Source organism: Drosophila innubila (genome assembly GCF_004354385.1).
Source record: "Drosophila innubila isolate TH190305 chromosome 3L unlocalized genomic scaffold, UK_Dinn_1.0 0_D_3L, whole genome shotgun sequence".
Lineage (NCBI taxonomy): Eukaryota > Metazoa > Arthropoda > Insecta > Diptera > Drosophilidae > Drosophila > Drosophila innubila.
In genome coordinates, this window is record NW_022995376.1 from 22,162,284 (window position 1) to 22,176,690 (window position 14,407).

General features: G+C 36.5%; 2 protein-coding genes across 2 annotated transcripts in view; both read left to right on the forward strand.

Moving 5' to 3' along the window:
* Nucleotides 1-322: 322 nt before the first annotated feature.
* On the forward strand, nucleotides 323-2,323 carry LOC117788562 (U4/U6 small nuclear ribonucleoprotein Prp4). Its single transcript, XM_034627347.1, has one exon. It carries the CDS (start codon nucleotides 396-398, stop codon nucleotides 2,031-2,033), a length of 1,638 nt encoding a protein of 545 aa, XP_034483238.1. The 5' UTR covers nucleotides 323-395; the 3' UTR covers nucleotides 2,034-2,323.
* A 4,046-nt stretch (nucleotides 2,324-6,369) lies between these two features.
* The window catches only part of LOC117787162 (collagen alpha-1(XVIII) chain), a 65,025-nt gene continuing 56,987 nt past the window's right edge, over nucleotides 6,370-14,407 (forward strand). Inside the window, exons 1-2 of the mRNA XM_034625609.1 lie at nucleotides 6,370-6,454; nucleotides 7,028-7,351. The gene's annotated coding sequence lies outside the window, so the exon portion shown is untranslated. The remainder of the gene's footprint in view (nucleotides 6,455-7,027; nucleotides 7,352-14,407) is intronic.

Sequence of the window (14,407 nt, forward strand, 5' to 3'; positions counted from 1 at the left end):
ACGAGCGAGCAAGTTCACTGCACGTGTGCTTTTCGTGTGTGGGCACCAAAAAATAACGATATAGTATCGATGACATGAACAAATAGAGTTGTAATGAAGTCTTTCGAAATATATTTGATTAAACAACTTTATAACTATTAGCCGAGTTTTTATTGCTTTGTTTTTTTGTTTTTTTTTTTTTTGAGAATGAGCGAGCAATTGCCTATCTTTGTTATTCGATATATTAACGATAGGCTGCAATGATAGTATCGACATCATAATATCATACCTGAAATTGTTGCAAAAAATGTGATCGATAATCGATACGATAAACGTTTGCAGTAGAAGGATTTTTGTTGTTTATTTCGTTGGCGTAATTTTTGTTTTAAAAATTAATTATTTTAGATCAATAAATAATGTCCGATGATGACGAAATTCAGTACGTTAAGCGGCAACGCACAGTGCATTATGGTTCGCTGGAAGAGACTGAACGCAAGCGTTTAGCCGCCGCGGCGTCAGTTGCCGGCACAACAACAACGCCGGCGGCAACAACAACAACAGCGACAGCGACTGGGCAACTGGAAGACATTGAATCTGACGAGGATTATGAGGAGGCAAGCAAAAAGTCGAGCAGCACAAAAGGCGGACTGCCTCCACCCACAGCAGCGTCGTTGGCCAACAAAATTGATGATGACTACTTTGATCTTGAAACGGAAATGGAGCGCGACAAAGTCGCCTTGTTGGAGGAGTTTGAGCGAAAGAAACGTGCACGCCAAATCAATGTGTCGACAGACGATGCCGAGATTAAGAACAATCTAAGGCAGTTGAACGAGCCAATTTGCTTCTTTGGCGAGGGACCAGCAGAGCGTCGCCGGCGTCTCAAGGAGTTGCTGGCCAGTCTGGGAGAGAATGCGATCAACAAGAAGCAGACGGAGGAGGAGGAACGCAAGATACAGCAGCGGGAACAGGAGGCAACCTGGTATCACGAGGGACCCGAAACACTGCGAGTGGCGCGTCTCTGGCTCGCCGATTACTCACTGCCGCGAGCACGCGATCGTCTGGAGCGTGCTAAAGAGGCACTGGAGGTGCCTAGTGCCACACGTGCCGGACGCATGGTGGAAATGCAAAAGAAGCTACAATCATTGGCACCGCTCTGCTCCCAGGTGGGCGACACTCGACCCGTTAGCAGTGCCGCCTTTAACGAGGACTCGACGCTTTTGATGACTGCCTCGTGGTCAGGTCTCTGCAAGCTCTGGAGTGTGCCCGACTGTGAGCTGAAGCAAACACTGCGCGGTCATGCCAGCTATGTGGGTGGCGTGGCATTGCGACCAGGTGTCAAACTGGACGAGCAGAATGTGGTGGCGATGGCCTCGGGTGGACACGATGGTGCCGTCAAGTTGTGGGGCTTTGGCAATGAAGAATCCATTGCTGACATCACGGGACACATGCCACATCGCGTCTCCAAAGTGGCATTTCATCCATCGGGGCGCTTTTTGGCCACCGCCTGCTACGATTCCTCATGGCGTCTGTGGGATCTAGAGCAAAAGACCGAAGTACTGCATCAGGAGGGACACGCCAAGCCGGTGCACTGCCTCAGCTATCAGTCGGATGGAAGTGTGCTGGTTACCGGCGGCTTGGATGCCTTTGGTCGTGTCTGGGATCTGCGCACTGGACGATGCATTATGTTCCTCGAGGGACATTTGGGCGCTATCTTTGGAGCGGACTTTTCGCCAAATGGATTTCACATTGCAACCGGTTCACAGGACAACACATGCAAGATCTGGGATTTGAGACGTCGCCAGCCTGTGTACACCATACCTGCACATACAAATCTCATTTCAGATGTTAAATACCAGCAGGACGGAGGCAGCTTTCTGGTCACCTGCTCCTATGACTCGACCACAAAGATCTGGTCGAACAAAACGTGGCAACCGCTAAAGACTCTCCAAGGACACGACAACAAGGTCATTGCCGTCGATGTCTCACCCAATTCACAGTACATTGCGACGACTTCCTTCGATCGCACCTTTAAACTGTGGTCCCCTGATAGTTGATTATTTATCATACTCCAATTAAATTCATTTCTTTTTCCATTTCCATTTCTATATACATCGGCTGCTTATAGCCCCCCGATCTGTTATAAGCTCTCATTTTGTATTTACTGTTTTCGTTGAATCACACAGACAGACAATAGCCCAAACAAACGTTTTTATCCATTTCTCACATTTTCGTTTTTGTAATACAATTTGTTAATTTAGTTAGGCGAAACAACAACGTATTTCGTATAATTAAGAACTTTGTATAGAAATTGTTGATTAAAAAACAAGTTTTTGGTACAAATTTATTGCAGCAGATTTTATGTGTCAAGTGAAATCTTTTTAATTTTTAATTGGAAAACCACTGGACAAGAGTTGTCTGATTTGTTCGTAATGAGCGCTAAAAAAAATCTCGCAAAACAGGCAAAAGGTGGCGCCACATTTGAAATAAAATTATCTGTGGAATTAAAACAATCTTATTTTGATGCAGAATTGGAATATATATCCCATAAGGTCAGAAAATCGTGTGACGGGCTGTTTGTTTTATGCCTTATATTGCCGTTGCTAAATAATTTTAAAGTTGGACTGGCAAGAGTTTGCAGATTTGTTTGTAATGAGCGCCATAAAAAGCTTCACAAAACAGACAAAAGGTGGCGTCTCAGCAGTTTTTTTCATGGCGGCATCTATCGTTGATTCCCAGTTTACAAACAACTAAACCCAGTTTACACGTCACTCTTCCCACTTTTAATCACCCCTTATTTCTAACTGTACCCACTATAAACTGAACCCAGTAATGTCCTTAAGCTCAACAGATGACGCTTTAAGAACAAAATTGAAAGTGCGGCAAATTCATTTAAGCGCCATCTTCATTTGAAAATACTGACAGTTAGCTTGGCAGTCGCTTGAGTGCAAAAAGTTGATCAATTAAAGACAAATGGCGCGCAATTCAAATGTATATAATTTATTCATTTTTTTTTTTTTAGCAATAATTTGACAATATATTAATAATTGATTGAAAATTTTTCTCCAGATCGCCACGAATTTTTTCACGAGATTCACTTTATCAGTCGGACGGTAGCTGGGCAGACAGCGCCAAACTGGGGAAACGCGTGGGGAAACTAAAAAGTAGCAATATTATTATCGCTAATATGCAAAAATTGCTTATAATTAAACCGGTCGTCGTTTATGTGCCGATTTGGATAAACAGCGAAAGTAGATCATTAAAATCAAGCGACTTGCATTTAATAAATATATTAATCCGGTTCCCTTTGAATGACATTTGTATAGAATATATGTAACTTTATTATATATGGAGTTAGGAGGTTTTCGTATGCCATGTTCTCAATTGAAAGATTGTAGTTCTCACAGTTGACGATGTTTTGGCGCTAATTGAATACGCAAAAGGCAAGAAAGTTGTTAGTTATTAGTATTTGCTTGACTTTGTCGTCTATGCAAAACTGGCAAGAGATGTTTTAATTTATTGGTAGACGGGGAACTCACGTTACGACTCAAACTTAAAACAAAACGTTCGTGTGCTCGACGACTTGGCGAATATTTTAAAGTGCGCAACTGACACTGACAGTTAGTCAAAAAATTGTTTTCACAAAATATCAAATTACACACATTTTATTTTTGGGAAAAAATTAAATTTTTTCTATAATAATTTTTTTTTTTTGTCTAGTAAGCTTAAATAATAAGTTATGAAATCAATTTGGGTTAAATATTTTTGAAATATTTACTAATTAAAATGAACATTCACTTTATCAGATAAACGCTTATTAAAAAAAACTTATTCACATCTTTTATTTTGCTAAATATAATTTTCTATTTTTTTTTTCTATTCTTCCAACTAATTTGAATTAAATGTATATTTTTCTTATTAATAAGAGATCCATCGCATTTAAATAATTAAAAAAAAAATTAAATGTGAATTTTTTTACTTTGTCAAAACAGTTACTTAATTAACTGTATTTTATGTTATTAAATTTACAATTCGAGCCAAGCAACAGGTGCACTTTTTGCCATTTGCATAGGCCTTGCAGCTGATGAATGCCAAAAAATTAACAGCACAAAGTGTATGCTGATTTATAAAAACACTTTAAAAATGGGAATACGTATAACGAATACATGCATCTATGTATGTGTGTATGTGTTTGTGGACATAATGAAGGAGCTCGTGTGAAAAAATGCAGAATAACCAATCGACGGCCATTAAACAGATTACATGTTGGCTCAGACAGTGTCGCTAAAAGCCGTTTAAGCCCAACGAAATCGGCGATAACAACACAGCAACAGCAACACCAACTGAAAATGCAATAAGACAAGAGTGGAGGGAGGTTGTGTATCGAACAAGAGCAGCAATAACAAAGCGAGGCGAGCAGATAAACAGATGAATGCTCAGGCATGCGGGCCACAAAAGAGGAAACTCGTTCAGGCCTGGCCAGTGGCCACATGGACGCCGATGGTGCTTGAATAAACATTTGCCAGCCGACAAACAAACTACACGCTGTGTTGTTGTGCCATTGCAGCAAACAGCAGCAACAGTAACAACAACAAATGAGGCCTCGATAAACGAGGCGCTCTTTAAAATAAAGTTTGCATGCTGATAGCGCGTGTTGCACTCAAACAAACACACACACACACACACGCACTCAAACACAAGCATAAGGACACAAACTTGCAATGGCCGGCAAAGTTACGCATACGCCACATGTGACGCCTACGCTGCTGCTGCTGTCGCTGTCGCTGTCGCGTCTGCTGCTGCCGCATTTGCTGCTGGCGCCAACGACGTCAACGTCAACGTCGACGCAACCGTCATTTGCCGGCTAACATTCGCTCCCTCTCTCTCTCTCTCTGTTTCGTTTGCTCTTATTGTGCCGGCTCGCTACAACAACTTGTATGAATGTGTTTTCTATTTTTCCGGCATTTTTGCCTCGCAACTTCCGTGACAACACATTGGCCTATCCCCCCACCCCACGCCACCCCTCTGCCAACATCCCCCCGTGTTAGCTGCTGTTCCCCTAAGGGTTTTTGCAATTCGTATCAACTGCTTTTCAAATTATTTATAGAATTTTAAATGAAGCGCAGGTGCGTCAGTTATAGTAGAAGATAATGCAAACATATTCACACACACAAGCACACATCTCCCACACTCACACACTCGCACACACACACATTTACATCTGAACATAGTTGTAGTTGTTTAGGCTGGAAAATTATGCTCAATTTTATTACTTGCGAGTTTGTATAAATATTTAAAGCAACTTGCGAGGCACCTGTGGGATTGAGACAGTCAGGCGGCACATGTTGCCAAATGTGTAGCTTCCTCTGATTACATGCATAAACATATACAGTTGGTAGAGTAATTATTTTGACAAAAAATAAAGTCACATATTTATTTGATGTTTAAGTTTAAAAAAACTAGAAAGCCCAATGCGTCTCATTGCTTTTTTTAGCAAGTTCTTAGAACCACAAGCAACATTAATAAAATAGAAAAAAGGATTTAAGAAAAGGTTGTCTTCTTGCAAATTAAAATATGTGCATTTTTGTCTTTGTCAAAACAATTAATTAAAATATAAAAATTGAACTAAAATCCAAACTAATATCTGTGTATTTTTTACATTGTCAAAAAAATTACTTGACTAAGTGTATGTTACTTTAATTTGTTTAAAAGTCATAAAAGTAGTACAACCCAATAAAAATTAACATATTTTCTAAAAATTAATATTAATAAATAACAAATATATGATAACCAAGAAAATGTATTTTATGTTGCAAATAAAAATATGCGTATAATTTACTTTGTTAAAACAATTATTTGACCAAAATATGTTACATTTATTTGTCCAGAATTTAAAATATTGTTAAACAATCTTGTGTGTTAAAAATTATTAAAAATTCAAAATAAATATATAACTTAGAAAATGTATTTAATGGTGCTAATTAAAAATTGCGTATTTTTTTACTTGTTTACTGTCAAAACAATTACATGACTAACTATAAAAATGTTATCTAAAACTGAACTACTCTTTGACGAATTTTTGCGAGTTTAAATGCTGAAAGAACTATGCTAAATAATAAACAATTACATTTGCTACTACATATATAAATAACATCGTTGTATATAACATATTTACATTATCTGCAACAATTGTATACAATGCGTTTCAAAAATGAGCAGTAAAAAATAAAAGCCAAGACAAAGCCAACGCCAAAGGCAAAAGCATCGCGGAGCCAAGCAGAGCAGAGGGGCAACGTCAGCGTCGGCGTCGGCGTCGGCGTCAGCGTCAACGCTGACGTTCGCTGCTGTGTGGTGCTGCTTACTGCTGGCGCTCTTTGGCGCTGCTGCCTCAGTCTGTCTTGTGACGTTCAGCCAGTTGGTCGTTTCGTAGGCGGGCACCAACACACGCGAATTTTCTGCCAACGGTATTCAGGCGTGCGTTCGTATTTGTTTTTGTATCTTTGTATCTTTGTCTCGTGTCGCTGCTTAAAAAGTCTTGAATACGTTTTCAATTTCGTTAGAGTTGCGATGCTTGCTCAACTGCAATAGTGTGCAATTCTAGTGTGGGTGTGTGAGTGTGTGTTTGCCGGCTGTTGTTGATTATGTATCTGTGTCTGTGTCTGTATCTGTATCTGTATGCACTTGTCCGTCAGTCTGTGCTACTACTCCACTTTGTGTTTCCATTTGTTTGCATCCCGCGCATCAATTTCTTTGAATATTTCCTGTTTTCATTGCAATCACATTTTTCTGTTGTATTTCAGCTGACAGTCAGTTCGTTGAATGTTGCGTAAAAGTCTCTTTTGTTTTAGTTCAGCAATAAAATGCATAATTTATGTATGTGCCCAATGTCAATGCCAATTCACATGGACTGTTCCATTGTGGTAAACCGATCACAACAAGGTGTATGTGTATGTGTATGTCTGTGTGTGTGTGTGTGTCTGTGTGTGTGTGTGCAGTGCCGGTGTCATGTCTGTTATGTGAAACGTCGATTGCTAATCTTTATCAATTGCAGCATTGCCTGCCATGTGAAGTGAACTGAATGAATAGCAAAATCTTTAGATATATTTAAAGTTTATTAAAAGAAAAAAAAAGAAAAGAAAAAAACAAAGTGAAGTCTAAGTCAACGATAACGTCAGTCGCATCCGCATCCGTATCTTCTCGCAGCCAGTGAAAGGCGCATGACAGCGGAACGGAATCGGAATCGGATTCGGAAGTTGGTGCCCAAAACTATGCAGCATTAGAGACTAGAGAAAGAGCAAACAGAGATTGCGAAATCTACGTAAATTGGAGATTTAGAAATATACACGTTCAAATACATACATCTATTGGAGCTGAGGTAATTCATATGATCATCGAATAATTATTTTTAACGATTACCGTCAATTACCAGTAATTTTTTGGATACGTAATGAAATATGCAAAAAAAAAAAAACACTTGATCTCAGTTTCTAAGCCGTTTTATGGGGCCTTTTAATTTTGTTTGTTTTCGAGACAATAGTTAAATGCTTTGACGACGTACAATAATGGACAATAATAATTTATTTATATTTTCAAGTAAAAGGTATAGCAGCTGCAGCTTCTTCTTAGGTGAATTCGCACGCTCCTATCAATTCATTCATTCATTCATTCATTCATTAGGTAGGGAAAGGGAAAGACAAATAAAAGACTTTGAAGCGTGAGGAAATAGCGACAACGGACAGAAAAAAAGTTATGCATATTTGTGCGGTTTATTTAAAAGTACATATTTACAAATGAAGTCAACGCAAAATATGAGTTACGACTAAGATATACCGTGTAATATAATATATTCTGCGCCAGGATGAATCCTTTTCGAGTCCTTTTGATTATTAAATAGAGTTTGATCTTCTTCGTGATTCTAAAAAGACTTGAAAATGTGACTTTTTGGAAAAAGAGTCTCAAATTATTACAAAAGTGATTAGTGGCTAGGGTACCACATTCTACCGACAAATGTATCATTTAAGATCCGAATTTTAATCTGATAAAGGACTCAGAAAAACTCGAATGTGATCAAATTAAAAATAAAAATTCTTCAGACATTTGCTTAAATTTAATAGATAAGAAAAGCAGATAACTAGCTGCGTATACCCTTTGTTTTGCTTGTCTATACATAGGGTATAAGGGAATACGCGTATCAGACGCGAATACGACGGATGCTCGTAACTGTGATTTTACGAAATCTAAAACGGTTTACCGCACAAATATCAACACATTCATAAATATACACATAATTCGTATGTATTTCATTAAATGACCACAGCGATGACGATTTTGTTTACTGAAGTTTTACTTAATTTTAGTATTTCGACTGTTGATTTAACAGTCGTCATTCATGCGACGCACCTTGTGGCATCAATTTGATTGATTTATTGGGCATATTGAAAGCACTCAATGTTTAATGCCTACAACTTGATTTCAATTAACTGCATTTAATTGTCATTCAAAGTGATTATACATTCATCCAAATTACTCACTTGTGTTACGCTGTATTTATGAATAAGTAATCGCTTAAATTATGAAATCGCTCATTGGCTTAATCTTTTTATGTGAGTATTCATGAAAACTTATTTGCTTATCAGTAAAACTTTAATAGACTGAATTTTATTGTGTTATTAATAAGGAGATTTAAAAAAATGCTCTGCACTAAATATTAATGAAATATAATTTTCAGATAGACCCAAATAAAATAAAAAGTTAAATATTAATCTACAATTTATTGTTAGTTTTATAATCAAATTAAATAAATATTAATACACATTCGCGTATTTGTGGGCACATAGAAAACGTTAATAAAATATTGAATGTTACAAAAAAATTGTTATTTCTAAAGCTCAAGTTCACAGAAAACTTATCTTTAATATTTAAAAATAAAAACACATGTGCTACAATTATGTGACTCATATGTTTTATGTTAAATATTTGCCCCAATTCATTATTGGCAATTTCTGAACTATTAATTTTCTGTTTTGTGCTGGATTTCGTTATGACATGTGCTATGAGTACACTAATACAAATGCAGATGTTACGAGTTTCAATTTCGCTCAAGTTCATTTATCATTAATTTTTGATTTAACTTTGCAATCAATCACATGTTATCTGGTATTTGTATCAACACCTCTTCTTTGTCAGATGATATATTATTGAGCAATTAAATCACTGTGCACATTCAGATTTTGTTAATTTGTTTCTATTTAAAAGATTTTTATGAGTACCCCTAAGCATGCCCAACATTATATTAGTCATTATGCAATAAAAAGAGCTACTTTACTTATCGCAGTAGTTATTATCTTTTGGTTTTTATTGTCTCACACATTTTACTCTTTCCTCTCATTGTTTAAACTCAGTTACTTGATTCGGTAAGCAACTTTATTCTTGCAACATTCAAAATACGGGCTTGAGTTTACTTAATTTAATTAAAAGTCGATTCTCCCATTCCCTTTTTCAAAGGGGAAAAGGTAGGACGGTAAAGCAAGGCAACTTTTAATAAAGTTGGTAGAACATTTGCAGTGTTTGCATATTTTTTTTTTTTTAACTGTGACATGCATAACAATTTGGGTTTTTGTTGTTGTATTTAATTCAGCACTCAGCCAGCAGCATTTTTAGAAACATACGTACTTTGATGTAAGACACAGAAAACATCAGCACACAGATGGGAAAAGGGAATACCGCGATCGAAACATCCACCAAAACAGTGAAAACTAGTACACAAACAAACTGGGTGCCAATTATACAAAGGGTGATTCGACCTAAGCCCGAATCCGTACCCGGCCTGGCATGGCCCGGATATGAGCAACGTGCTCGCCAGTGAGTTGACACAGGATGATAGAAATACATATATGAAAAAAAATAACAGCACTCGAATTCAGTCTAATTCAAATGCATGTACGAATATGAATGTCTACAGTAATAACTACATTTAGAACTTGAAAGAATTCTGAGTCAGCTGCTCGCACTTCTCTGAACTCATAATATCCATTGAAAGCGAAAATATACAATTAAAATTTACATTCAAATTGGCGGACTCTATGCCTTGTATGCAATTTGCCAGCGATGACACTTGGCTAAATGGCTCTGTTATGAGGCAGCTCAAGGGGCTCTTGGCTCGATCGAGAGGAGCGAAAACGCTGAGTCAGCCAAAAGTGACGACAGCGTGAAAACAAATGTTGTAATAGGCAAAAGACGCACGCCTAGAACTCGACATGCTCCCAATTGGGTCACTTCTGAATGAACAGAAGCTGTCCGTCTGTCTGTCTGTCTGTCCGTCTGTCTGCTTGACTGTCTCACTATATGTCTATCAGTCTGCCTGGGGAGTCGGCACTTGCGAAATATTTAAATGGGAAACATGCGTATAGCCAGTAGCTGAGCAAATTGGACAACTTGTTGCTTGACTTCACAATTTGAATTGATTAAACAAAACCAGCCAAAATGACTCTCTCCACCAAATCTTAGCTTAGCCCCAAGCCACACTATGTTAATTTCTAAATAAAGTAGCAGTGGGATCAGATAACGGCTAGCTCAGCGTAAAATTGATCAAATTATGAGTCCAAGTGCATTGCAGTAGAACAGGTTTGATGAATCAACACAACGCAACACAACATGACATTACTTGCACTCCTCCAACAGCATCGGACCAATGAAATTGTTTACATAAATATTTAAATAGATTATGCGCATAATTGTTGGAAAATATTTAGCTTTTGGTAATTATGCGAAACTTAAGCTTGAATTATTTGTTGAGGGCGTATTTCATCTGCATATTGCAGTTAATAACAATTTCTCTTTCCCACGTTTAGTGAGGTTATGTTGGGAGTTAAGAGTTATCTATGAGAAGAGCTTTCAGAAGGTTTCAGAAGATATGCTTGATTTATTTATTAAACATAAATAATTATTTATTTATTTATTTTAGTATAATTTTGAGTTCAGGAACAATCGCATTCCGGAAATAATATTAATGTGACATATGTAAAAAGCTTTATAAAGAAACCGCACATTTAACAAGTATATACATTAGGGTGCATCGATTTGTAGGGGCCAAAAAAAAATTTAAATATGGTAACCAAGAGACTATAGTTATAAAATCATTTCCTAGTCCCCGCTTTTTTTGCTGAAAATGGTTATCATGTTAATATTAGCATATCTTTAGTGTTTGTTTTTAAACCAGAAATATCATAAAATTGTCCTTTAAACATAATTTTAAACTAAAAACACAACATTTTTCAACTAAAAAAGCGGGGACTTGGAATTGATTTTAGAACTATGGTTTTTTGCTGAAAACATCTTCTAATTGACAGTAGATTACGACTTTGGGTTAACATATTGTTTTTATTTTTTTTTTTTGGAAAAAATCGATGCACCCTAATATACATATATAGTCATATGTAAGTCATTGCAAAGCTTTATAGTTTTTGAACAGCATTTCGTCAGGTTTGCGACCTTCAATCATTTACAATTCCTGCCCGACCACTGACCACTATATATGTGACCACTATATGTATGTTTACTTGCATCATACATACATATATGTACTGTATAGTTCTTTGTATGAATCGAGAATCTTTTGGTTGTTATTGTTGCATTGGCATTGATCTCAACGCACTTTGAGGCTCTTTGTTTATGGCCCGAACAATGGTCATTGTCTCAGCACGAGGATATGAATGTTTATGCCTACAAAAGCAAAGTCATAAAACAAATAAAGTAATTCAGTAACAAGTAACATTGCAGGTTATCATTTTGATTCATTTTGCAATTAAGTATAAATTGATTGATATTTTGTGTGTTAAGCATTTGTACTTATTTTCATTTTTAATAAATTGGAAATTGTCTTGTTTAATTATTAAGCTGTTAGTGATTTTAATTGAACTTCTCTGAAGCTGTCGGAGCAAAAGACTTAATCACAGACATTTAATTTTATTCAAAACGTTTAGTGCCGTCACCTGAGCAGGCGCCTCTGTCAGACCCGCCCAATGTCCGTAATTGTTTATTAAAACCTGTACCGGCATCGACTTTGAGCGCATGTGCAACCAGTTCAATATTGAGCCAGTTTTAAGCTAAGAAATATTTGGCACTTATCTGGCCACTGGGATCGCAAGACAATTAGCCAAATGAGTTGGCATCGATTTCGACCGACTAAGAGCCGATTTGCCCCGTGTCCCCGTGCCAAACAAAACTTGCGAATTGCGAATTGCGAATAATTAATTGGCATGCATTGTATTTCGCCTGGCGCCGTTCATTTGGCGGCATTCCAACTTGGCAGCACAGATAGACAATCGATTCGCGCGATTCGATTCGAGATTGATAAAGTTAATACAAAGTCAGTAGCTGCGCGTAACGAATATCAACTAAGTAGTAAAAACGGCTGTAGTCAAACAAGCTCGACTGTGGGAGACCCTGTACCTAGTGTGTGAAAATGCTAATTATGGGAAAATTAAAAAAAATATTGCCAGTGACATAATAACAAAATTAATAAAAATATAAACACATAAAAAAAAAAATGATGATACTAAAAAAGATGGAACGCAGTTGGCTGATTAGTACGACGTAGTTTAGTCTGTTTCAGTCAGCCGAGTAATTCAGTCGTACAAAGTAAATACTATAATTATAGTCTTCCGCCGAATATACAAAATCATTTTACTAAAACAAATAAATCAAAATAGGAGAAATAATGCTATTGTACATGTAGAATACATATTTAATGGCCCTAGCACATAAACTAATTTCAGTGATTAGAGCAATAAATTATTGAATAAAACTCTTAAATGGGAGAAATTGTGCTATTTTACAAAAAGAATAAAAAAACTAAAATGCTTTTAGTGACCAGTGCATTAAATATTTAAATAAAACTCTTATGCTATTAAGCAATAAGAAACAAATAAATACAAAGATATGTTATGAATTACGAAATTATTAGCCGTGATGAAAATTTCAGATCTCTATTCTGAAACTTAAGGATCTTAATATGTCATTGTAATTGGATTCTTTTAGTTTTATACAGAAGGATATGATTATCCCAAAAATATATAATTTATATTTGGTTGTAAATTTATTTTTACAAACTTAACAGACCCCTTTTACTTTTAAGTACAGGGTATAAAAGTGAAATACCATAACAATTGCGAATAAGAATATACATATATTTTAAATGCAGCTGAAATACGCGCACTGTCAATTTAGTCATTTAGTGTAAATTGTCATAAATCATGAATGGGCTTTGAAGTTTGTAATTGCGTCTGTCCGACTGCCCGACTGTCCGTTTGTCCGTTTGTCGAGCTGTCAACTAAAAAATATGCAGACTAACTTGCATTACAGCTGCTGGCGATTGTTGTTATCCTCCAGCTGTTGGTTTACAAATTCTGACTATGCTGTTGTCAGTTGCAATTTACGAGTATGCGAGTTATGCAAACTCATTTATTGGACATCAATTTGACGTAATGGGAATCAGAATAAATATATAATTTGTAAACAAACTTGTTTAACTTGCAACTAAGTGAGAGGGAGAAGCAGAAGTGTATTTATCATGTCAGCAAGTGATTAAAGTCTCGTTACCAAAGTCGTAAAGTTGCAAAATCAATTTGGGGATTGATTTACTAAAATTTGCAAGAGACTAAAAGCATCGATTGATAAATAAACTACTCAAATTTCTAACTTTTTCTGCGAACAGAGCAAATGATCGTATTTCATTCGGCTCTAAGTGTTCCTCGAACTAGAATAATTAATTCTTTAGTGCAACCTTTGATATTGTTGCATAATTGGTTTAAATTTATTGAGCCAAGTGGCACGAAGTCTTTTGAATATAATAACTTTCTGTCTGGCCACAAAAATAGCACTTTGGATGACTCGTTTTATTGCATGCTCGTCATAAATTCCCATTTAATGTGAGATCTTGCATAATATGTATATGTATAGTTGAATATATTTATGCGCTTGGTTAAAGAACTTGGTCTGGGGACGCTTAAGTGCCGGTCTTCTTATCACAAAATTTACTAAAGATGAGAGATGATTCGACATGCACATGTGTATTAAATAAAATAAAAATATAAAAAATAAATAAAAGAATAAAGTGCAAATAATCTCTGCCTATGGAGAGCAGGTCGTAACAATAATAAACATTAAATCATTTCTATTGTAATCGAGGCGGTTTCATTATCTAGGTATTTATACATATGCAAATAGACTGTGACTTTGCTTATGACACTGAACTAAATACTCTTGTGTTCATCTCAGACTTTTTTCCATTTACACGTTCATAGTTATTACATATTTGCTGGAGAACGTCATTATCACTGACGCGTCACTTTGTTGTGTCTGTCAGCAGCTGGAGGCCAAAAAACACTCCTATTAGTGCTTTCAATTCAATAAAGCTCTCTGGATTGCCTCC